At 40.7% G+C, this 25,599-nt stretch overlaps 1 protein-coding gene across 5 annotated transcripts in view; it reads right to left on the reverse strand.

The window, feature by feature from the left end:
- Positions 1–2,596: 2,596 nt before the first annotated feature.
- Positions 2,597–25,599, reverse strand: part of LOC127571606 (diacylglycerol kinase delta-like) — a 139,059-nt gene continuing 116,056 nt past the window's right edge. For 2 of the 5 annotated variants that reach the window (XM_052018138.1, XM_052018142.1), the window contains 8 exons: positions 24,910–25,044; positions 21,626–21,780; positions 20,477–20,588; positions 17,599–17,691; positions 15,274–15,393; positions 14,834–14,951; positions 12,443–12,600; positions 2,597–7,470 (listed from right to left, as the gene is read on the reverse strand). In XM_052018138.1, the coding sequence (XP_051874098.1) occupies positions 7,381–7,470; positions 12,443–12,600; positions 14,834–14,951; positions 15,274–15,393; positions 17,599–17,691; positions 20,477–20,588; positions 21,626–21,780; positions 24,910–25,044 (981 nt within the window). In that variant the 3' untranslated portion in view covers positions 2,597–7,380. Of the gene's footprint in view, positions 7,471–12,442; positions 12,601–14,833; positions 14,952–15,273; positions 15,442–17,598; positions 17,692–20,476; positions 20,589–21,625; positions 21,781–24,909; positions 25,045–25,599 lie in introns of those variants that run through there. The other 3 variants (XM_052018140.1, XM_052018141.1, XM_052018143.1) reach the window with 3 other exon arrangements.

Below are 25,599 nucleotides of genomic sequence, written 5' to 3' on the forward strand. Positions count from 1 at the left end.
TATCACTGATCTACTTTTCCCTTCTATATATTGGGCTTCCCCTTTTCCTATCTTCAATCCTGAAGAAAGGTCCTGACCCAAAACGTTGGCTGCCTACTTTTCTCCATGGATGTTGCTTGGCCTGCTGAGTTCCTTCAGCATCATAGAGTTTTTCATCTACTTAGTAAGTCACTGGACTAGTAATCAGAGGTCTGGGCTATTGACCCGGAGCTCAAAGTTCAGTTTTACCCTCTAATCAAAGATCTCACAGCAGCTGGGGAACTTAAATTTAACTACTTCAACAAATCTGGAATAAAGAGCTAGCATCAATAATAGAATGATTGAACTGCAGATTATAAAAGCTCATTTGGTTTGTTGTTCTTTATGGATTGAAATCTACTCTCCTTTATCCTGTCTTTAAGTGACCATCGACCTATGGCAATATGGTTGACAGCCATTTGCCCTTGAAATTGCCTATGTATGTGACTTAGCAATGGGCAATCAGTATTAGTCTAGCCAACAGTGCTCACATCCTGCAAATGAATAAATATAAGAATTTAGCTGCTTCACAGTAAAATTTTAGGCTTCATGAAACAGAATGGACACTTTGAAAGTTAATCAGTGTGAGTATGGATTTGGAATTGCTGAGTAATGGCCAAGTATTCCAAATGAACTTTTTGAGTTGCTCACTTTGTATACAGATAAAGCATCAGATGGTGGAAATGATTTATTGTCTCCAGTTGTTGGGGGAATTCTTCTTTGGTTCAGACTGGTCCAAATTTGCATGATTGCTTAAAAAGTGCAGGTGCAAAACTAAATAAGGAATGTCTAGAGATAATGTCACTAGTAGGGGAGAGAGGCTCTCCAACGACGAATTTAAATGGACTCACAATCAGAATTATTATCACTGACTTATACAATGTGAAATTTGTTGCTTTGCAGCAACAGTAGTGCAAAGACCTAAAAATTATATTACAAAATAAGTAGTGCAATAAAAAAGGAACAACAAGGTAGTGTTCATGGGTTCAAGGTTTAAGCCTCTGCTAGCATCATTAAGATAGTTCATCTAGTTATCACATTGATATTTGTGGGAACTTGCTACGTTGTAATCTGGCTGATGCATGACCTACCAAAAGAGAGCACAGGAGTGGTAACCTTCCTTCCTTTCAGGCCTAACAACATGTGACATGCTACGATTAGGATTCTTGTGGAGATATTTTGAGCAGAACTGGGGGCACATTCAGTCCCTCTCTGAAGATGTGTGCATACTGGCTGGATGCTGCAAGGCACTCTTCAAACTGTCTGACTTGCTTGACATCTATGTGCAACTTTCCTTCCTCTAAACACTTCATCTCAGAGAATTCCTTCTGGCAAACTGCCTTGTACTGAGGATCCAAGTGGAAAAAGAGAAATAACGATAACAGGCACATAGACTGATCAAGTCTGAAGAGTCAGTGAAACTTTAAAGACCCTTAAGGTCTAAAACACATTATTAAAACCCTTGTCCTTGGAAGGCCTTCCTGTTTATGGCCCTGTTTAATGCCTCTTTCTTGCCAGGTTGCTATGAGAATGCTCATGATGTCCATAAGAAAATGATGTGAAAGACTTCATTACCCTTTTCACTTGATAGTTACATAATTATCCGATTGCTACACAGCATTCTAATATCTACATCCAATGGACATACACTGAGCCCGAACAGTCCCCTAGGCTCTTGATAAAGGCAATCTTAAGTGATCTTTTGGCATGTAGTATTTTAATTTTAGAGGAAAGAAACAAGATAATCAGCGAGAAACTAAGCTCTTCGGTATTTTCCCATCTTATCATTTGCCTGTGCCTGGAGTCGTTCTGACCTTCAGTTTGAGATATGTAGCTTTTCTTCACATCACTTAAGAAATCATTTTATTTCTGCTTTGAAACATACTCCACGGTAAGAAAGGTACTGTAGTTTTATTAACTTTGCAGGGTTGCTTGCTCATCTTTCTGTGTACGTTTCCTTGATAATAAACTGGTTCTTCAGACTTCAACTTGAGAAAGACTTCAGTCAGCAAACAATTCATTATCCAGAGGGATCCTGGACCACACGGGTAAGTCCACAGTAGTGAGTGAGTAAAAAAAGGGGTGAGTGAATTAGTTTAAGACAAGTGAGTAGAGTGAGTAATTGGAGAGCTTAGTCAGCGAGTGGATGGATGGGTGAGTGAGTGAGTGGAGGGATGAGCATGTGAATAGTAAGTGTGTGAGAGGAAGGGTGGTTGGGTGAGTTCATGAAGGTTAGGAAGAATGGGTGCATGTGAGTGGAGGAAATGGGTGAGTGAGTGGAAAGATGAGTGGGTGAGTGTGTGGGTAGAGAGATGGGTGAGTGAATGAGTGAGTGGAGTAGTATTACTGGTTAGGAATTTCTGTCAAATACTAGGATGAAACAAGATCCTCTCGCACGGTGTCTCTGTGCAACAAGTGGCACATGTATTCCTGGTTAGTTTTCCAAAGTAGGTCCCGCCAAAATTCAATTTAAATAACAAAAAGAGAAGCATGGGGTAGATAGTCACTTGCTTAAGCACTTCATATTTCACCATATACCACATAGGAAACCTCCAAAAAATTCTAAGGAACGAGAAAATGAGAAAAAACGTTTTACTGGAAGATTGAATTCAATCCCACTGTATTTACAGTAAATATGTACATCGATTGACAATTAATATATACAAAAATACAGTCACAGCCATATTTATATATAAATTAAGAATAAATACAATATGCAGACCTCATGACAAGGCAGAAGATAAGACAGAACCAAAAAAACCCAAACTACTTCTGTTCTCTCCAAAGGGAGAGCGAGGTTCGTAACAAGGAACTGTTACTTGGCAAGTTAAAGTGGGGTGCAGTGAAACCTGCTCTCTTGCAAGCAGTCGGATAACTCTAATTATCATAATTATTAGACTAACTTAGAAATATCAACACCACGGAGCAGCTATCTTCAAACAGTGCCACAGTTACCCTTCAAACAGGGAACCGTAATCTCCCTTTAAACAGATGTATTATACCTTAAAACATACAACCATCCTTTAATCAAGTATTTTGAATAAAGCTATGATCCACTTTTAAACAAGGAGCCAAATCTCTCTTTAAAGGCAATCATCCATCAAACACTATTTCCTTTGAAGGAGGTTTGTGGACTGTTTTCAACAGAAACCCTCTGTCTTCCTCTAAATGGAGCTAAGGTCACTATAAATGTCAAAAGCCTGTTGTTGATTGAAACATTAAAACCTACCAGTGTCTTTTACAGACATAGGGAGCAATCCCACAGGGTTCACTGCACCAAAATATAAGGTCTCAAAACAAGATGGTTGATACTTTGGGCATCTCTCTTGCTCGATTAAAGTACCATGTTTCTTCATTTTCCTGTTTAACTCTTCCTGCTAATAGAAGATCTCTTATTCTCTTCTCTCTAGTAAAGATATATCTCTTCACGTCTCCCTGATCTCAAATCATTTTTCTGTGTCTGTGATTTATGATATGTATAACAAGTTTCTGTCCAAAAACAATGCAATGGTGCCCAACAAAAAAACCTTAATTGGAAGTAAATGGGGGGACAGATGAGATGAGGCTACTTTATGGGCTTCCCTTTGCCTTGGGGGAGGTCAAGGCTGTCATGGATACTTTGCTGGGCCTGCGGTTCTTTTCCTATGGTGATGAAGATGACATATGGATTCCAAGAAAATTCAAAAGGATCCTGGTCCCTGACCTTCCCACTGTAATCTGCATTCACGGATAAGGACAGCTGGTGGTGGCTACTGAGAGAGGAAATCTGAGAATAGTGGAATGACATAGCTGCACTTCTACCAGATCCTGCCTCATTCTTCATCGCTATTCCATATTATTTTAAGCAGTATCATGGTGAAAAATGCAGCCCAATATCTCCATTTAACAGTCAATAAACCTCCATTACTGCACCCTTTTCTTTTTTTACCTGTTAATGTATCATCACTCTACTAACACTATTATAACTCCGTTGAGTCTTCCTCTTCATAACACTGCCCCCATTTCTCCAATGACTCTGGTGTACATGTGCATATGCCTCAAGATCTTGATCTTACTTTTGGCTCAAAGTGGTCAAAGTAGGTTCCCCAAAGACAACAGAAATAACTTGAGCTTCAACATTGTCCTTTGAAGGGCAATTTTTTAAAAACACAACCAGGGGGGAAAAACCTCACCATTTGTTTTCAACAGCAACCTGCACCAACATATAACAGTTATCTTTCCCCATATGACTTATGAACCAAATTTTGCCATTCTGCTGATTTACTAACTTATTACGCCACAGCAGGAGGCTATTCTGTCCATTTGATGCATGTTTTCTCCCAGAAGAACAACCTCATTCACCCCATCTTTATTTTCCTATATCCTTGCAACTTATTCTGTTTCACATACTCATCAACCGTTCTGTGATTCTTTTGCCATTTACCCACACTAAGGGATAATTTACACCAATTAACCTGTCAATATGCCTTAGGAATGTGGGAGGAAACCAGAGGACCCAAGAAGACAGTAAACTATGGTGGTCTGGATTTGAGTCCAGATGGAGGGTCTTGACCCAAAACGTCAACTATTTCCCTCCACAGATGCTGCCTGACCTGCTGTATTCCTCCAGCTTTTTGTGTGTTGTTCCAGATTCCAGCATCTGCAGTCTCATGTGTCTTCAGGGTCTGGATCTATCCCTAGTTCTGAGTGCTACACTACAGCAAAGATATTTGGGCACAGGAGGAGCTAAATAGTTGTAATCATAATGAATATAAGTTCAAACAGACCAGGGTATGGGGAAAAAGATTGATAAGCAGGGAATGCTTACTCTGGAGAAGGCTCAAGGGAGGTACCATTCAAGAATTCAACTTATGTTCACAACGTGCCTGTAGGTAGAAAAAAATGAAGCAAGGTGCTTCAAAGAAATGTCTGGGGATGAATGGATATCAATTCATAGAAACATGATACAATGTAGGGACCAAAAACTTGGTAAGACTAGATGCTAAGTAAATATTTGTTAAAGAGAAAGGTAGAGAATGGGTTAGGAAATCCAGAAGTTGGGCCAAGGAGAGAGAAGGCGTATGCTCCATTGGTGGGTGAATGGAGAATAAGCTGTAATAAGAGTTCAGCTGTAGAGCAAGATGTAGAAAGAGGGAGGGATTGGGCTTGAGAAGGATTTAAATACAAGCATCAGGACGTAAGGTTAAGAGATCATCACACAATAACTTGTGTTAATTGAAGTGGGTACAAGGTCTCATTGGTCCTGAAATCAGGCCTCTATCAGCTTCATTTTTCTAAACTGAGGGATGTGCAAAACAGCAGAAAGATTAAACATTTTAAAAAAGTGTTTGGCAAAAAAGTCTTGAAGGAGATGCATGATGATCCAAAACTTAGGTCAACCTGTTTTCTCCTAAATCACAATAATCTTTTAATTGGCAAAATGTTGTCATCCAATAGCGTGTGTACTGTGAAATGAGACATAGACACAGCATAGAAACAGGCCCTTTGGCCCACTGAGTCCCTGCCGACTATCGACCACCCATCTGCACTCATCTTATAGTAATCCCTTTTTTTATTCTCTCGACATTCTCATCAACTCCCCCCAGATTCTATAACTCATCTACACTCAAAGGGCAATTTACAATGGCCAATTAACCTACCAACCTGCATGTCTTTGGAATGTGGGAGGAAATTGGAGCACCCAGAAGAAACTCACATGGTCACAGGGAGAATGTGCAAACTCCACACAGACAACACCCGAGGTCAGTATTGAACCTGGGTCTTTGGCGCTATGTGGCAGCGGCTTTGCTAGCTGTGCCAATGTGCCACAGAGGCAGGACAACAGGCAGTTCATGACATGCACTGCACATAACAAAATTATTTTGGACTCTATTTTCTTTTCCCCCCACATATTCCAATCACTGCTGGATTCACTCTCACACATTCCAGGATTCACTCCCACACATCACATGATTTAGGATTCACTCTATCACATTCCATACTCTCCAGGTGTCAGCTGTAGCTCAGTTGGTTGCACTCTGACAGTACTAAAAGACTGTTGCACTATCAGAGATGTCAAACCAAGTGTTCCCTCTCAGCCAGACATAAAAGTTTCCATGACTTTATTTAGAGAAGTGCATGAGAGTTCTCCTTGGTGTCCGAGCGGATATTTACCCTCTACTGACACAACTAATAGATTTTCTGTGGTCATTATCAATTACTATTCATGGGATATTGCTGTTACCATTTTCAACAATACAAAAGGAATATACTTCAAAATTATGGGGTATAATATGTTTCTTGACATCCTGAGATTGTCAAAAGTATTGTAACAATACAATTCTTTTTAAGGACTCATTCTCATATATTCCTAATGCTTCTAAATTTAGTCGCACACATTGCAAATGCTTCTGAAATTAGTCTCACACATTCCAGTCACCCCAGGACTGATTCTTTTACTTCCCAGACATACCAGAATTGATTCTCATACATCTTTAACACTCCAGGACGATATCATCCAGGGTGCACTTACACCAAAGAGTTAGGGTGGGTCCAGAATATCCCTCTCGGCAGTGTTGTACTAAAAACTCCACTTTTGGAGTCTGAGCACGAACCTGAGCTCCTGCATCCCTATACTCTGAAGTTTACCAATGTCTTATTTTGTTTAGGCAACAGAAAACAAAGCATTAATGGCAGGAGCTTTGAAGGCAACCAGTACAGGAAGACACTGTAATAGCATTCCCAGTTTCTTCAAGTTGATGTTCTGTAAAAGGCCTCTGTACAGATTCTGGGTTGTGAGAAAGATGTAGGGCTCCACATACAAACCAAAACCCTCGCACAGATCACAATGTAAAATGTTCAATTAATTTCTGTGGATGAGAGTAACAGTTTCATTAGGCCATATTTTTTTTTAAAGAAAGAGATGCTTCGTCCCTTTCACAAATGAGTTTTAGAGTTCAGATCACTGGTGTGCAGAACATTCCTTTGTCGAAGAAGCAAGATTCCTCTTCATTGGGATCACCCTTGAATTTTAGACCAATCACAATCCATTTTACTCTGAGTTAACTTTCAGAGTAATAATCCAAACAAACTGGTTGCCATGGATACCATGCTTGAGGTAACTTCCATTCTGATTTGACAGATTTTTACCTTGAATCCAGCATTATTTTGATTGGTTAAGCCTCGTTCCCATTTTCTTTTGGCCGTGAGATTGAGTATGAGGTCACTTATAACTTTGATATCTGTTAGATGTTCCAGGGCCACACTTTCTGATTAGCTGAAGGTGAGGCAAACACATACAGCTAAAGGTTAGCCGTTCTCATCCTCTACTCAATGGGCTGGAGGCTTAGGTAGCTCTGTATACACATGAGCTGAACATGTACATCATACTTCGCTGACAGGTGTATTCCGGCTCAACTCCTTGATCCCATGTAGGATCCGCTTCATGTGGCCCACTCTTGTTATCCCTAAGTCCTGGCAAACACAGGTTAGAAGACAGGTTTTTATTGGCAGTGTGTTAATTTGATAAATATTACAACAATATCAATGAGAATGTAGATTAAGAAACAAAAATAGCCTGTAAAAGAAAAGGGTTTAAATGGATAACATAATGCTCCAAAGTGACTGAATGGTATGCAATGCCTTCATCTCCGGTAGACTACATATATCCCACTGGTACAATTCCTCACCAACCAGTTCATTACACCAAGACAAGTTAATAAATGTATTACTCTTCTCAGCTTGCTCTGTGGGGAAGATGCAGAAACATCAATTGTCTATCAAGTACTCCTAGTCAAATATGAAGCCATGATCTAGTTACACCACAATGCTCTCCTCCAACACAGCTTTGTTGAACAGCTCAATGCACATCTCAAATGGCTGACTTGCTTTCTTCTCCTGAAATAAAGCATCCCTTTGATATGGACGGGAAGGGGGAATTTAAGTAGAACAGTGGCTGCCTCATCTGCAGAAATGCACGTCAGTGCTGGTCACTGTCAAAATATTCATCTTCTGGCCTTATAAAAGACCAGTTGGAAAATATTTAACTACAAGGTACACACAGAATGTGATCATGTAGTTACAGCTATGTATACAGTGAGCATCGTGTTAGTAGACAGTGCCTTTCCAGAGTTGTATTATGCTGATGAAAAGCAATATGCCACTCATGCAGAGTCCTTATTGCACAATTACTTATTGGATACACCACTAATACAAAGTGTGGTTTCTACTATGGTAGAGCAGTGCTGCCTTCCTCTGGCAAACAGTGGTACATTTTGCACATACCCCTGATATAGCCAATCTTTCCAGCAAGACCAGCTTGTTATGCATCACTTTTCTCAGCTTGTTTGGAGAATTAGACGAAGATAAAAGTCTGGCCTATTCCTATTTCTCCTGTTCTGAATGTAATTTTCCCAACTAACCTTAACGAAAAGGATTAGAATTAGAAGTGGCTGGGCATCGTGGCATTCCAGATGAAATAGTGAAAGTCAGTTCTATTTATTAATTGCAAAGTTATAAAGGTTTTCTGAATGGGGGTGATGGTAAGCTAGTGTGGGAGTTTAATGTTAACTGCTCAGTCAGGCCTTTAGGGGGCAGATGGTGCAGTTTGCAGTTCTTTAAAAATATTAACTGCAGCTTGACCAACAACATGAAGCATCTGGAGGAAAGATGTGGTTTTCCAATACAAATCTGAAGACAAAACCAAGACCATTTAATGATAACTAACTTCCTTTGAGAGCCACTTATTTGATCCCTTACAGTTCATATGATGATGGTACAATCACAGAGCTCAGATAAGTCCTTCCAAAATGTTGATGCTGTGGCAATGAAGGAACAATACATTGCTAAATCACCAAGGTGTGACTTGGAGGGGAAATTGCGAATGGTAGTACTTGTCTGGAGTGCCCTTATTCTTCCAAGTAGCCGAGGTTATGGGTTTGGGAGTTATGTTAATGAAGCCTTGGTGGGTTACTACAATGCATTTTGTAATGGTAAGCAGTGCAGCCATGGTGTGTCAATGGTGGAAGCAATGAATGTTCAGGGTGGCTGACTGAGTGGATGGTGTGTTCTGCATGTTGAATATTCTTGGAACTCCAGTCATCAATGTAACTATGATTCATTTAATCAGCCAGTCTCTGACCTACTTCCCTAACCATAGTTTCCGGTAGTTCACGCTTAGAGATTTACTGATTGCAACGCCATCAAATGTCACTTGTGAAGTGGTTAGATGGTCTCTTGCTGGAAATGCTCATGCCTAATAGTTGGACGGTGCAAATATTATTTGCCACTTGTCAGCACATCTGCCAATGATGTTCAGATTTGCAGCATGCATGTGTAAACTGTTTCAATGGAGTTGTGAAGGGAGCTGACCACTTGGCAACCATTCGCATATATCTCTGCTTCTGACATGATGGGAGGGAAGTGTGTTGAAAAAGTTGACTGAACCTAAGACACTGTCCCATGGAAGTCCTGCAACATTATCAGTGGCTAAAGTGATAGGTTTCCCATGACTACAACTGTGTTCCTTTGTTATGAACATGATTCCAATCATGAGACTGCTTCCTACTGGCTCCTGTTTCCACACTTTTGTAAATTGCTACCTTGATAGCAAGTGTAGCTTCTCTCACCATGCCTCTGGAATTCAGCATTTTTAGTGTCCATGTTTGAACCAAGGCTGTTATGTGATCTGCAACTGGGAGGTCCAGGCAAACTGAGCATCACCAAAATGGATTTTGATGAATAAATGTGGTTTGATAGCAATAGGCTCCCATCGCTTTGCTAATGTTTGAAAGCAGACTGATGGGGTTGTAACTGGCCAAACAGGACTTGTCCTACTCTCTGCAGACTGGACATATGTGGGAAATTTTTCACATTGTCAGATGTCAGTCTTACAGCTGCACAGAAACATCTGGGAGAAAGCTAGTTTTTTAGTACGCACCTTCAGCATTATAACCAGATACTCTCAAGAACTTATGGTTTTTGCTGTGTTTAGTATGGTCAACTATTTTATTTGGTATCTTGCTGGGTGATTTAACGTGGCAAAGAATGGCGTGTGAGATCATGGGAATCAGAGGATCCCAAGATGAGTCATTTATTTGATACTTTTGACTAAAGGTGATTGAAAATGCATCAACTCTGTTCTGTCTTTTCTACTTATAATGGGCTCTACTAATATTGATGATGGGGATGTTCATGAAGTCTCCTCTGTGGTTATTTAATTGATCACCAACATGTAAACTGGATCTGAAGGACGATAGAGCTTTGATCTGATCCATTAGTTATGGGATCACTTAGGACTGCTTACAGCATGTTGCTTTCACTATTCAATGCTGTAGCTTCACCAAAGGCTCAGCACTGTTCCATTGCATGCTCTGCTGATTTCTCATTGAACCACATTTGGCCCACTGACTTGATGGCAACAGTAGAGTAAGGATGGTGTCAAACACAAAGTTCCAGAATGTTGTCAAATGCAATTCTGAACTTGCTGAAGACCCACAATATCTCATTGATGGCCAGTTTTTAATTGCCATATTTGTTTTGAATTTATCCCATTTAATGTGGTGCAGCACCCCATGGAATGATGGGTTTTCTGAATGTAAAAATAGTATTATGCCTCCACACAAACAAATGGTGGTCATTCCTACTAATAATGTCATGGATGAATCCACCTGCAAAGACTGGTGAGGATAGGTTAAGAAAAAAGTCTGTTATAATTCACGTTCTGAGTGTGACAGACAGGTATATTGAGAAACACTAACATATGTTATATAAAAATACTGCTCAAAATTCTTGATACAGAATTGCATCTGTGCACAGGAAAAGCATGCCAAATACAATACTTCTAATATATACACATATACATTTTAGATTGTATCATAGCAGTACAGTTGTACATATGGTAGATTAAGCTGCACATGGAGTATTGTGTGCAGTTCTGCACTACAGAAAAGATGTGATTAAGCTAGAGAAGAGTCACAGGAATGTTGCCTGGACTGGAGGGCTTGAAGGAGAGGCTGGATAGTCTGTTTGCTCTGGACCAAAGGAGGCTGAGGGTTGACCTTAGGGAGGTTTAGAAAATTCTGAGAAGCATAGATAGGGTAGATAGTCAGTCATTTTCCCAGGTAGGGAAGTCTAAAACTACAGGGCATGGGTTTAAGGTGAGGGGGGAAAGATTTAAAGGGAATCTGAAGATGGCAGTACGTTGAACAAGCTACCAGAGGATGTGGTAGAAGTGGATACAATTACAACATTTAAACATCATTTGGACAGGTACATGGATAAGAAAGGCTTGCAAGGATATGGGCCAAATGCAGGCAAATGGGATTAGTGTGGATAGGCATCCTGGTCTGCATGTATGTGTTGAGCCGAAGGGCCTGTTTCCGTACTGTATGACTATATGAATCTATGAATGATCCTGTATCAAATGAAGCATTTTTTTTGTTACAAAACATTTTACTGCAAATTTGCCCAGATATTTGAGATTAGACAATGATTACTCTGAAAAAGAGTTTAATATTGAGAAATCTTGCACAAACAACCAAAGGTGAAAAAAAGTGTTTGAAATACCCAGAAGCTTGGCAGCAACTGACATCACATCAGATTGTTAATACACACCCAGCCACAATAATCCACAAGGAAATCTTTGATGATTTTTAATTGTGCAAAAGTCATCTGGTTAGGTCCAAATTTCACCCTCATTCTGCACATTTTATCTGTCCCCTAGTGGATCCAAAACATGAAAAAGCCACTGTTCCAAGTTCAGGAGTTTGTCTGGCACCTATTCACAGCAGGCTGGTAATGAGTTGGAATACAGGGACCTGCCGAACACCAGTCCAGGCACTTTCCTTGGCTCCTAGATACAGCAGATACAGATAACGAAATCCCATCTCGTTACTCAGTTTGGCATCATCCAGAACCAATCCTGCCAAGGAGCTGCAGTCCAAGAAACTTGCCTTGACACTCAACCAGCACAAAACCCATCAAGGAGCCCCAGTGCAGACAGTTGCCTTGACTTCCATACTTAGGCTGCAATTCAATTCAGATTAGGCCCCTTTTAAATTATTGTTCATTGCTTCATACCAATAAAATTGATGCTGCTTCTAGTACCATATTAAAAATTTCCTGGGTAAGAACTCCCTCTATCTTTACTTTGTCTCTCCTTCCTTTCACAGAAATTTTTTAGGTTGGCCATTTTGACTAAAAATGTTTGAGCATGTATTAAACTATAGTGCATGAATTGTTTTGGTAGTTTTCTTAATAGTAATTCTCTTATCCCTTCTTTTTACACTATCGTTTGCAAACTCCTTTGGAAGTAATAGATTCAATATACCTTCCAACTGATGTGATCTCAGCCCACACAGGAAGTTAATGCTGAAAGACAGTATGGATAAGGCGAGGCCATGTTAGTTTATCATTCATGCAGAAGTGAGAACGTCACTTGCAGTACCTTCAGATCTCGCCTCTCCAGATGCAAGAGCTCTGAGCCACGGATGTCGTGTCCGATGAAGATGTCTCTGTATTCGAACAGGCTAAGATGCTCTAACCAGGCCGCCACCTCCTCAGTACCCCACTGATGCACTGTGGGAAAGCGAAGAGCAGCGCCACCTTCAGTACCCACAATCCCAAAGGCGAAGAGAAATGCACAACCATCACCCGCTAGCAATAAAGAGGCCCACAGAAATTTCAGAGAGTGCAGAGTTAATCTCACAAGAGGAATTTCAAGAGGATACTGTGAATCAGTAAACATGCAATGCAATCTGGTGACTGACACAGCTGCTGAAATGAAATATGTGCTTTTAAGTGGAAAGCTCCAGGCTACAATATCAAATGTACAAAATAAAACAGATTTGCTTCCAACCTGACTATAATAGTGATAACCCTTCTGGACAAAGAAAAATAGTGTTGACAAAAAGAATCATATGACATTGCATCAAGATACGGAAAGCAGTAACATCCGATGTATCACTTAATGATCTGTTCTGAGTTAGTATCGAAGTACTTCACCTGGCATATACACCAGGGAATTGGTGTATATGCCAGGTGAAGTACTTTAATTTGAAATAATTGGAAATTTGATTGGAAATAGTGGAGGAAACTGCCTACTGTTCCTGTTTCATTGGGCCTAGGAATGTCTGAATGAATTCTGGGTGAAGAAAGAATTGGGTTTGGCTTTGATACCCTCCTAACAATCACTCTTTAGCTTTATACATGAAGAATGACTGCTTGAGTGAAATATAAGTGGATGACTAATATCATTGAAATGTCCACCCAACGCTAACTTTTCAAGGAGGAGAGAAACAGACAGTAGAAAAATAATTGGATTGTGTTGGCATGTCTTCCACTCATCTCCACCCTATGGAGCGTTTGTACCCCTTGTTAAGCTACTCCCTGAAACTTCTGCTCAGGTAGATGGCAGTCACTTAAAGTCAGTTTGCATTCAGTGTCTGGTAGGAGATGAAGTGTAAACTTGACCCAGATGTAATATGAGTTAGGATGTACAGAACACACATGTACCCAAGGCTGATACAATCTTTAGCTATTACTCAAAGTAAGTAAGTCCAAACAAGACAAATTACATTGATGTAGGTCCCATTTAAAGCTAACTTAGACCATGTCTTCAATTGAATGTGCAATACATTAGCATCCATAAACAGGTAAGACAGCCATTTAATCAGAACAATGAAAAGTGGAGCATGATTTACTTATAATCTCTAGCATCATTTAAATATTCAGAATGTAATGTTTTTGTATTGGATGAAAGGTAGGTGCTGATAGATTAAAGTGCAGAAAAAAAATTCTGACACAATTTAGATGTATAAGTGAGATTTAGAAAGGTTTCTTGAATCAGAAAGAGATTCTACTCAGGTTCTAGGTGAAGAAGTGAGACATGGACAAGGTTAAATGCTCAGAATGACCAGCAATATTCAATTGATGAGTATTGCTAGTTTCTCTGAGCTGAATTACAGGTGGTGTTCTACAAACAACCATGATGCCAGGATTAGCTGGGGCCCAGGCCTAACCTCTCTGTCTGCCCCACAGTTGACCTGCACTCTCAATTAAAATTGCAGTTTTAAAGATTTTTTTTAGAGATGGAGATTTTCAGAAAAAAATCTTCAAAGCAGTTTTAAAAAAAGAAATTAAGTACCTGCATTTGTATATGATGTTACTGCATTCGACAAGTTGCTCAAACACATCTGCAATAGCTTTCCTACTTCATCTAACTCATGTTCATTCTCAATTTTCTATTCTTGACAGTTAGTATTGGTAATACATCTGACCATTGGAAGAACCACAGTCACAGCTCTATGACTTTCTGATGTATATTGGAGCTTTCAACTAATATTTTCTTTCGCGGATATATTCTGAGGCCAGTTATTACATGGTTAGCAAGATGAGATCAGATAGAACCTGGGATTTTCTCACACCTGGCACCATATTCTAGTAAACAATAACTGTGATAGGGTTGTGGCTTGAAATTTCCCCCTACATCATCTAAAGAAACATGGGAAACCACATGGGAACTACTTACTTCCAATGCAAATCCCTATCAGAGCAATCTATGATGTCTCTATAAGGCATCAAATTGTAAGACGACAGAGGCAGGAGGTCACTGATTTCTTTGAAAGCACTGAGCCTTAGGCAGACTGCAAATATTAAAATGGACTACTGGAAAATGCCATCCACACATCAAAGATGGTGCAAACAGTAAAACAGGGATAGCATTCTGAACCTGAATCTCTCCTGGCATGAATGGAAAACATATCGGCAGACTGGGATGATAATGACAAAATATACACAAATGACAAAAGTAAGTAAGATTCAAAGTTCACATACACACCTGGCAAACCCATATTCCCTCTGGTTTCCTTATTTTTGTTATTTTTCTCTTTTTTTAACTTTGACACAAGACGGAACTTGGCACTACGAGTACGTTTGGAATATTCCAACAACTGCCCCTGTAAAGTCACATGAAAAAAAAGCAGCAATAATTTTCAGTTTATTAGACACAGAGGAAAATATCCCACTTGTAGATATGCCATTGACATCAGGATCAAGTGGGAAGCAGATTAATGTGTAAACAAGTCTTGGCCTTGGTCATAGCGTAAAGAGTCTTGACCTAATACCAGCAAAACCTTTCCTACACTTGTACACCCAACTCCACTTTAGCATTTTGAGGAGGAAGAGAAAATAGAAAAGAAACGAAGACTTAGGTTGCCTACTGAACATATTCTATAAGTCAACCATTCAGTAAGATTCTTTGTTTGCTTCTGAGCCTACCTCATCATCACTTGGTTCGATAAGCTGACACAGCCAGGGGATTTCTGCCAGTTTGCGAAGCTGAAGGTCCACATTAGCCAGAGCCCCAGTGAGCTCGTCCTTCTGAGGGGGATCCAACTGCTGCACCCAGAAAAGGAAAGCATACAGCAGCATGCTCAGTAATAATCACTAAACAAAAACAAATGCTAGCCTTAAACATGGGGTTGCAATTATTTTTTTCTATTCAATACATTTTCTCTTTTTCCTTTTGTATTGTACCATGACCAGAAATGATTGACCAAATAATTTCAGCTTCTGGGCTTCAGTGTCATCACCAGGGAGTGCTGCAGACTAACTAACTTTGTAAACCCAACCGGCTGTCATGAATGTGAAATGGCTACCAAACCGTATTTGTTTACAAACTCAGTAATCCAATCTGCTATGAATTAGTAATACACTATCAAACCTTGTTTATACGACATGTTATCTCTTAGAAACACATCAGTGACTTACAATTGTCTCCAAAACATTGCAAAAAATATTAAATTGGAAGCAGCTGAGATTAGCTCATTTTATTCCAATGTAATTAATTGCAATTAAAATTGAACACAGAACAGTATAGCACAGGAACAGGGCCTTCAATCCATGATGTCTGTGCCGACCATTATGTTTCAGATTAAACTAATCCCATCTGCCTACACATGGTCTACTGTATATCCCTCCATTCCCTGCCTGCTTATGTGCCTGTCTAAGTGCTTCTGAAACGTTGCTTTCATATCTGCTTCCACCACCTCCCCTGGCCGTGCATTCCAGGCACTTACCACCCTCTGTGTAAAAAAATCTTCCCTCTCAAATTTCCTTTAAACTTTCCCCCTTTCACCTTAAATCTATGCCCTCTAATATTTGACATTTCTGCCCTGGGAAAAAGACTCTGACTATCTATCCTGTCTATACCTCTCATGATTTTATATACATCTATCAGATCACCCCTCAGCCTCTGATGCTCCAGGGAAAACATTCCATGTTTGTCCATCCTCTCCTTGTAGCTAAAACTCTCTAATCCAAGCAAAATCCTGGTAAACCTCTTCTGCACCTTCCACATTCTTCCTGAATGTGGTTTCCAGACCTACACACAATACTCCAAATGTGACCTAATCAAAGTTTTATACAGCTGCCATGTGATTGAATAGAGGAAGTGAGTACGTTGAGTCATTTAATCATTGTTAATACAAAAGGTACACACAAGCTGCAGTGACATTAGACAGCATTAAACACTGTTGATAGACCAGGCTTACATTCTTAGCCAATCCCTCAAAGCAAAGGTGGCATCTATTAGCTCTTCAGAACAGAAGGCATAAGTTTAAATTCCCAGTGTGTACGTGCTCTCATTCAAGGCTGTGGCTGCAACAGTGTTGTATTTTGGGAAAGGGGAAAATTAGGAGGCATTCTTGCTTTTAATTAATGTCAAATCATTGCCTCTGGACAATGATTTTATGGGTGTTATACACTGGAATACCTACAGTCATGATCTCCTGGAGTTGAATTCCTTGCTCATTCTCAGTACTTAGCATCAAATAAAGATGTCTGGACACTAGGGAATAGTATTAGAGGCTGTTAACAATTTTAGAACTGTGACCCAGCAAGAATCATCTGCAGGAATATACTAATAAATAAAACTACATACAGTATAGAAGGATATACACTGGATAGTCTGTAGAACAATTGTAAAAAATATAGACTAAGTGGAATAAATCTTCCCATTTACAACAGGCGATATCATGAATCACAAAGTGATTTCGTACTAAATACTGTTGCACTCGGAATTTGATTCTTTTGAGATCATGGGTTCACTTGTCACTTTAATTGCTTGATCACTGAATTGTACACAAATGTAATTGATGTTAAAACTTTCTGTTATATTTTGACTTGCAAGTGGCAAAATATGATGTATAGCTTGGTGAGATCACTTAATTACAGGCAGTTGCTCATTCCCAAGTATCTGTTACTTTATATGCAGAATAAACCTTCAAAACCTTGAACAGACTCAAGCTTGCACTCACTTAATTACATATCTTTTATATATAGCTCTTGAATATTTTCCAGCTTGTAGTTTACTCCAGTGTTTCCATTATTCTTGTCTGTACATTGTCCAAATACCTCAATTAGACCCCAGTGCTTAAATCACCAGTTATGCTATTGAAATGCAAATTGTTTGAAGCTTCCCATAGTACCAGTCTGCAACTTCTTTTAACAATTGGAACATTTCATTTAACTTGTGACTCACTTAATTATTCTACATCTAAACACTGGAACCCATTGGTTCCCACCACTTGAGTCTTTCCTTACCAGTGACATTTTGCCTGCCAGAAGAAGTTCTGTCTCATTGTGCAGGGCTTTCCCATTGTTGACCATCTCCATCACCAGACTGCAACTCAAGCCCTTTGAGAAACAAAAACAAGATGAGATAACTTTAAATCCATTCTGGGTCTTGATGTCTGCTCAGTAGCAACGTCATTCCTGTTACACATGACCCTTACATTATCTGCAGCTCACACTGAAATCAGGGAATCTCTCAGATAGCCAGGAACAGCTTGCACTTATAAACCATCCTTTATGTAGCAAACATTTGAAGGCTCTTCACAGGGAAGAAGCAAGTATCAGTCAGCAATGGAAAGGTCAGTTGAGATAACCCAAACCATGGTCAGACAGATTCTGAAGAGACTTTTCAAAACGGAAATGTTACCAAAAAGAGTAGTTTTGATGGAGATCACGGTTAAAAGAGAATGATGCTTTCAATTGTTTGGAAGACTGAATGTAAATTGAGGTGAAATTTGAAGACTGGAATATATGGGAAATAGGAGGGTGCAGAATATAAGACTGGAGAGTTGTAGAGATCAAATGGGACAAAGTTTTATTTTAGAGATTTCGAAGCATGGGTGAAGTTTTATGAAATTAATTTATTAGGGATGCTGGTACTAACACTAGATTATTCTTCCCTATACCAATTGGTTGGGTCCCACAGCCTGAGTGGCTGTTTATAACTAGGCTGGTCCAGAACTGCCAAGGTAATTGGCTTAAACTATACTACTTTCCAAAGTAAAGACTGCTAGACTTTAATTATTGGACAAAACCTGAGTAAATCCTCAAATTAATACTGGTCACACTCTCACACTTAAGTGGCTGACAAATAGGCAGAATGCAGAGCCAAGTCCCAGTAGGCTTTCGGGAATAAGGTTTTTCTGAAAAGTGACAGCTTCTGTGTGCCCAAGGCCAACTGGCAACAGGCTCACTTGTGTGTGACTGCACTTTCTCCTCTTCTCCTCAGTACCGCTGGTTTCTCCTGCAGTAGATGATAGTAATGAGTGTTGCTTTCTCACTAACACACTCAGAAGAAAAACATAAATATGGAACAAGAAAACTCATTGAAGAATTCAGTGGGTCAAGTAGCATCTGTGGAGGCAAAGGGAAGTTATCCTTCTTCTGCACTTTCAGTCCTGATGCAGGGTCTCGACTTGAAATGTCGACTGCTCCTTTACCTCCACAGATGCTGCTTGCTCCACTGACTTCTTTCAGCAATATATCTTTTGGTCCATATTCCACCATCTGTAGTCTCTTGTGTCTACAAGAAAGCTCATGTTTGGGATATTAAGCTCCTTGAATGGAAGGCTTAAACATGGGATTTACTTGTGCAAATATCTTAGCATCAAGCTGTTGTTTTCTAAAGTTACATACTTCAGATCAAGATGAGATTTGTGCATTTTTTTAGCTCCTCTCCCAAGATAACACTGAACCTGAAGAATTCCACTCACATCACACCCAAGATGGATACTACACCTTTGACGAGTGCTCCTGTTCGTAAGCAACTTCTAAGTTCCACTGCCATCTCATAGAGTCATACAGCACAGGAACAGGCCCTTCAGCCCAATATGTCCATGCTGACTATCAAGTACCTATCTATGTTATTCCCATTTACCAGCACTCGGTCCATAGCCTACCATGACTTGGTGAATTCAAGTGCTCTATAGACGCTTCTTAAATGTGCAAGAACCTGTTTCCTCCACCTTCTCAGGAAGTGTTTTCCAGATTGCAACCACCCTCTGGCTGAAAAATATTCCTTCTCAGATCCCTCTAAACCTTATGCCCACTGGTCTTTGATGTCTCTACCATGGGAGAAAGTTTCTAACTATCTGCCTTATATACACCTTTCATAATTGTGTACATCTCCATCAGGTCCCCTCTCAGCCTCCAAAGAAAACAAACCCAGCCCGATCAGTCTTTCCTCATAACAAACATTGCATCCCCCAGGCAACATCCTGGTGAATCTCTTCTGTACCCTCTCCTTCCTATAGTGTGGTGACCAGAAGGCACACAATATTCCAGATGTGACCCAACTAATGTTTTGTAAATTTGTACCAAGACCTTCCTGCTCTTACACTCTATGCCTCAGCTAACGAAGGCACCCATCCCATATGCCTTCTACAGTATCCTCCTTAGGCTGTACTATCCATGGTATATGTCCTACCCTTATTAGACCCTTCAAAGTGCATCAGCTCACACTTATCAGGATTAAATTCCATCTGCCACTGCCCTGCCCAAATTACCAGTTTATCAATATCATTCGGTAGTCTATACTACACTGTCAACACCACTAATTTTGTGTCATCTGCAAACATGCTAATCATACATCCTACATTCACTCCAAGTTGTTAATGTATATAACAAACAGCAAGGTTCACAGCACTGATCCCCGTGGTACGTTGCTGGTCACAGACCTCCAATCACAAAAGCAGCCCTCTCTTTGCTTTTCCCAAGTAAGTTTTGGATTGAATTTGTCAACATGCCTTGGATCCCATGGGCTTTATCCTTTTGGATCAGCCTTCTATATGGGACTTAGTCAAAGGCCTTACTGAAGTCCATGTAGACTACAGATGACAGATGCTGGCTGCAATCAGTTTTGGGCACCAACCCTTAGGAAACAGCCGTGGTAGCAAGGAGCAGTGCAGCGCAGCAGACTGTAGTTTGGCCAACTGCAACTCCCTACTTTATTGACAAATCTGGCCCAGCTATGAACATCATTGCCAAGTAGTCTGACCAGTAAAGAGAAGTATGCTGTCCATTCCCTTATACCTGTATCTAGCCTGACTGCATATCTGGATAGCCCATCCAGTCTAGCTAGTTGTAGATTTCCATCCCATAGCCCACAGTCATCAGTACCATTTATTACCTCTGTTGTTTTTGACTTTGCATAAACTTTATCCATTGATTTGGCACTGGCATTTACCGCGTGTGCAAGCTCTTGTTCCATGGTATGATGAAGCTGTGCAGTCTCCCGAATCCTGGAGAGAGAGAGGAGGAAGGACATTGTAGGGGAGAAAAAGAAAAGATGGGGAACATCAGCTATTAAAACAATAGTGAAATGGAAGTTGGAGGCCTAATGAAGAAGGCTTTGGGGAAACAAAGCAAACAGGACAGTGCAATGTTGGCTAAGCACAGGTTGATCCTTGATGAAGACAAGTCAGGAGAGTGAATTCTGATCTGAACAATTTTGCTGTACATCAGCCAAATCTGAAACCTGACCAGAGAAACACACAATAGAACAATACCACGAATCAAAACAAGAAGCTTGGTACTGCCTGATCTTCGAGGGTCCAGTGACATACGTGAAGGAATATTGGATGAGAGCATTAGTTTCCCCATGTGACATACAACGTACAACCTTTACTGTATTCTCTACAATACGCAGCTTGTTATGATGAAATAAAGACAACTTATACTTCTTACAGCTTTATAATATGGCCTACTTTACTGAACTGGATAGCTTATGGCACTAACCCCAGTGCATCTAACAAGCAGCCATTTTTAAATCACGTAACAGGTAACTTATGCCTCCTATTCATTTAGGGCTAATTCATAGCTTGTTACACATGCAAGAGACTTGCAACTTCCCCATTCCCTTTAAGCATACAGAGTGCAACTGCACATAGCAGATGGATGTTACCTCTTATCCTGCACATTATGTCCTCTTCTGCTGGGTTAACAATTACAGCTCTGACAGTCTACAATGCATATTGCAATTTGTTGCTTGCAGCTTTAATGTTTCTCTTGTACAGCACACTGTCTCAACTCTTAAATTGGGGATGAATTGTAGCAAAGATTAGAAAGTAAACTTCAATCTCCCCTTTAGTATTTGTTGCTGAAGACTGTATATCTCCTCCCACAGGAAGCTCTACTCATGGTCTAGGACCAGAGGTCTGTGCCAGTCTCCTGCCACCATTGCAGAGGTCACTCCCAGGATATCTGCAGCATGGCCTGTCCTGCTGTCTAAGCTGAAGGAAGATGTGTAGTTTAGGTAAATGTCCTTTGAGCCACTTACCGATGGATGAGCGTTCCAGCCGCTCGGCCAAACTGATTGATCTCAGCAGCTTCCTCTTCTGAAACTATCTCGGGCTGCAAGGCATGCTGGGATGATGGACGAGGTAGTTCACATTTTTGCTTATCTTCCCAAGATTTGAGGGTGTTCTCAAAAGCCTGTGGGATGGGCAGACATAAATGCACTCAAGATTGATGGCAGATCACCTATCCAAACTCAGGCTTCGACTGCACTGGGATTCAATGCCATTCCATCTCCATTTTTTTACCTTACAGTTAAAGGAAGCAAAGAGGTGACATTACATGTGATTAGGATGTAGTATATTTGCCTCCAGTGTAGTGTTCCTTGAGAAAGGCAAAATGCTCAGAAAACCTTCTGTCTCTGTTGCATGTTAGGAAATTGGCCATACTCTCTTGACATGCCCTAAGTTTTTCAAAATGACTGACATAACAGGCAACTAATGATGTCGTTATTCAAACAAGAGAATCTGTTCAATAGCACCTATGCGGTGACTAATCTGGCTTTGTGTGCACGTTATGGAGCTGGCTATTCATTGCATAAATATGCAATGTGCAATAGAGAGAGCTAAACAACATCACAAACAACAGATCAGAACAAATCTCTAGTCATAAATGCTGGTGGACAATTAAACAGCTAATGAGAGGAGGAGACCTCAAGAGCAACTGCATCAATGATGGCATGTCCCAGCAGGTGAGTGCTAAAGAAAAGGCCTTGCAAGTGATTCCAGATACCAAAAGATATACAAACAAAAAAAGAAATACAATAATCTCATGTGGAAAGTAAACATTCTCAACTGCCAGCCTTGATGAGTATGTCACCACCATCACAGACTTTATCAGCAAGTGTGTGGAGGACTGTGTACCAAAGCAGATAATACGGGTGTTCCCAAACAGGAAACCATAAATGAACCGAGAGATTCACTCCCTACTGAAGTCGAGGACTGCTGCACACAACTCTGGTGATCCTGATCTGTACAAGAAATCGAGGTATGACCTTTGGAAAGCTATCAGGGATGCCAAGAGGCAATACCAATTGAGTACCTGACCAGCCGTCAGTTATGGCAGGGCTAACATGCCATAACAGGCTACAAGACGAAGTCGGGCTGCATAGCTAACAACAGTGCATCCCTTTCAGATGAACTTAACCAATGAAGCTGAACCTATGATCACAGTGGAGGACGTAAGATCAGTCTTCCAGAGAGTGAACACGAGGAAAGCACCTGGCCCAGATGGTGTCCCTGGCCGTGTACTCAGATCTTGTGCTGATCAGCTGGCAGAAGTATTTGCGGACATATTTAACCTCTCCCTGCTTCAATCTCAGGTTCCCACCTGTTTTAAGAAGACCACTATCATCCCGGTACTGAAGAAGAACAAGGTAACATGCCTCAATGACTACTGACCAGTGGCTCTGACATCCACCATCATGAAGTGCCTTGAGAGGTTGATCATGGCACGCATCAACTCTAGCCTCCCAGACAACCTGGACCCATTGCAATTTGCCTATCGCCGAAACAGGTCTACAGTGGATGCCATCTCCCTGGCCCTACACTCAGCTCTGGAACATCTGGACAGTAAGTACACCTATGTTAGACTACTGTTTATTGACTACAGCTCTGCCTTCAATACATTAATCCCAAGTAAGCTTGTCACCAAACTCCAAGACCTAGGACTCAACACCTCCCACTGTAACTGGATCCTTGACTTTCTAACAAACAGACCGCAATCAATGAGGATAGGCAGCAATACCTCCGACACAATTATTCTCAACACTAGTGCCCCACAAGGCTGCGTCCTCAGCCTTCTACTCTACTCCCTGTACACTCATGACTGTGTGGCCAGATTCTGCTCTAACTCCATCTACCACTGTTGTAGGCCGTATCTCAAACAGCAATGAGTTGGAGTATAGGAAGGAGATAGAGAGCTTAGTGGAATGGTGTCATGACAACAACCTTTCCCTCAATGTCAACAAAAGAGCTGGTCATTGACTTCAGGAAAGGGGGCGGTGTACGTGCACCTGTCTACATCAATGGTGCCGAGGTCAAGAGGGTTGAGAGCTTCAAGTTCCTGGGAGTGAACATCACCAACAGCCTGTCCTGGTCAAATCACGTAGAAGCCACGGCCAAGAAAGCTCACCAGCATCTCTACTTCCTCAGGAAGCGAAAGAAATTTGGTTTGTCCCCTTTGACTCTCACCAACTTTTACCGATGCACCATAGAAAGCATGCTATCTGGATGTATCATGGCTTGGTACAGCAACTGCTCTGCCCAGGACCGTAAGAAACTGCAGAGAGTTGTGGACACAGCCCAGCGCATTACGGACACCAGCCTCCCCTCCTTGGACTCTGTCTTTACCTCTCATTGTCTTGGTGAAGCAGCCAGCATAATCAAAGATCCCACACACCCGGGACATTCTCTCTTCTCTCCTCTTCCATCGGTAGAAAATAGAGGAGCCTGAAGGCACGTACCACCAGACTTTAAGGACAGCTTCTACCCCATTGTGATAAGACTATTGAACAGTTACCTTATACAATGAGATGGACTATGACCTCATGATCTACCTTGTTGTGACCTCGCACCTTATTGTACTGCACTCTCTCTGTAGCTGTGACACTTTACTCTGTACTGTTATTGTTTTTACCTGTACTACCTCAATGCACTCTGTACTAACTCAATGTAACTGCACTGTGTAATGAATTGACCTGTACGATCGGTTTGTAAGACAAGCTTTTCACTGTACCTCAGTACAAGTGACAATAATAAACCAATACCAAAACTGATGTGTTGTTCTTCCCAATGTGAATTTAATATCAGAGTGGCTTGAAGTTTTTGACCTTAATTTCTGGCATATTTCAGGATTTGTTTGGTTCTTAGCTGTGTTTGGCAAAACTGAGCACTTTTGTTATTAAAGAAAGTTCAGTCAGAAGTGCAACAGATTTTATAATGGGCAACTAAGTAGAAGTCAGTAGCAATAAAACAAGCCCATTCAAAGTCATATTAACATTAAAATATACACTGCCTACCAGGTCATTAGTGTAGTGCCACCAGCTAAGACATTTGATAGAGTAATGGAAATTGTCAGTAGTCTTTTGTAAGCACATACAATATTCTTAAAGCAAAATGAATTTTATTTCTGCATGGTTGACATCTACTGCCAAAGTGGAATTTTATAGTGTAGAACAGAACTATTTTTCCAAGTTCTCCTTTCTGGAAGTTATTTTGGGTTTCAATGGTTAAAGCCAGCTCCTCCAGGCTTCAAGATAGTACCTACCCGATCTCTGGTCAACATCTGTGCACGGTTCTTGTGAATGATTTTTATGTAGCCAGGGGGCTGGATCCAAGCTTCCCCATCCACTTGTACTGGGACGCCTTCATCGCCGAGGATTGTAATCTTTACTGAACGACACTAGAGGTAGGAAAAAAAGTGCATCCAAGTTAAGGAGGCCTAAAGAAGCTGTGAAACAACCCACTGTTGTTAATATTTGCCCTCACTGCTTCCATTCCACATAACAAGAAATAAGTCAAATATTTTCAAACATTTTATTCCATTGCTGTTACTCAATAAATAAACAGCATATTCCTTTGAGACTGATATATGTGCAGCATATAAGATCAAAAAGAAACTGAAGCACACAGCCTCTGAAAGAGTTCACTGTTTTAGCTTCTACTGTGCTGAGTATTAGGTTCCTAGCTCCATTATACAGTTTGTTTTTTGGCTTATTTGTACTCAGGCTATGAGTAAGACTGGCAAGGCTGGTTTTCACTAGTATCTAGTTGACCCAAGTGGTGGTAGTAGGCCTCCTTCCTCTAAAAGGCTGTTTTGTTTTAACATCACCAGTTTAGAGTGCATAGGGTTAACCATGGTGTGTGGGCCTGAATACATGCATGCCAGAAGATGGTCATGGCAGCTTCCTTTCCCTGGACATTGGTGAACCAACTGAATTTTTACAATTCCAAAATG

Source organism: Pristis pectinata, chromosome 6, assembly GCF_009764475.1.
Source record: "Pristis pectinata isolate sPriPec2 chromosome 6, sPriPec2.1.pri, whole genome shotgun sequence".
NCBI classification, from domain to species: Eukaryota; Metazoa; Chordata; class Chondrichthyes; order Rhinopristiformes; family Pristidae; genus Pristis; species Pristis pectinata.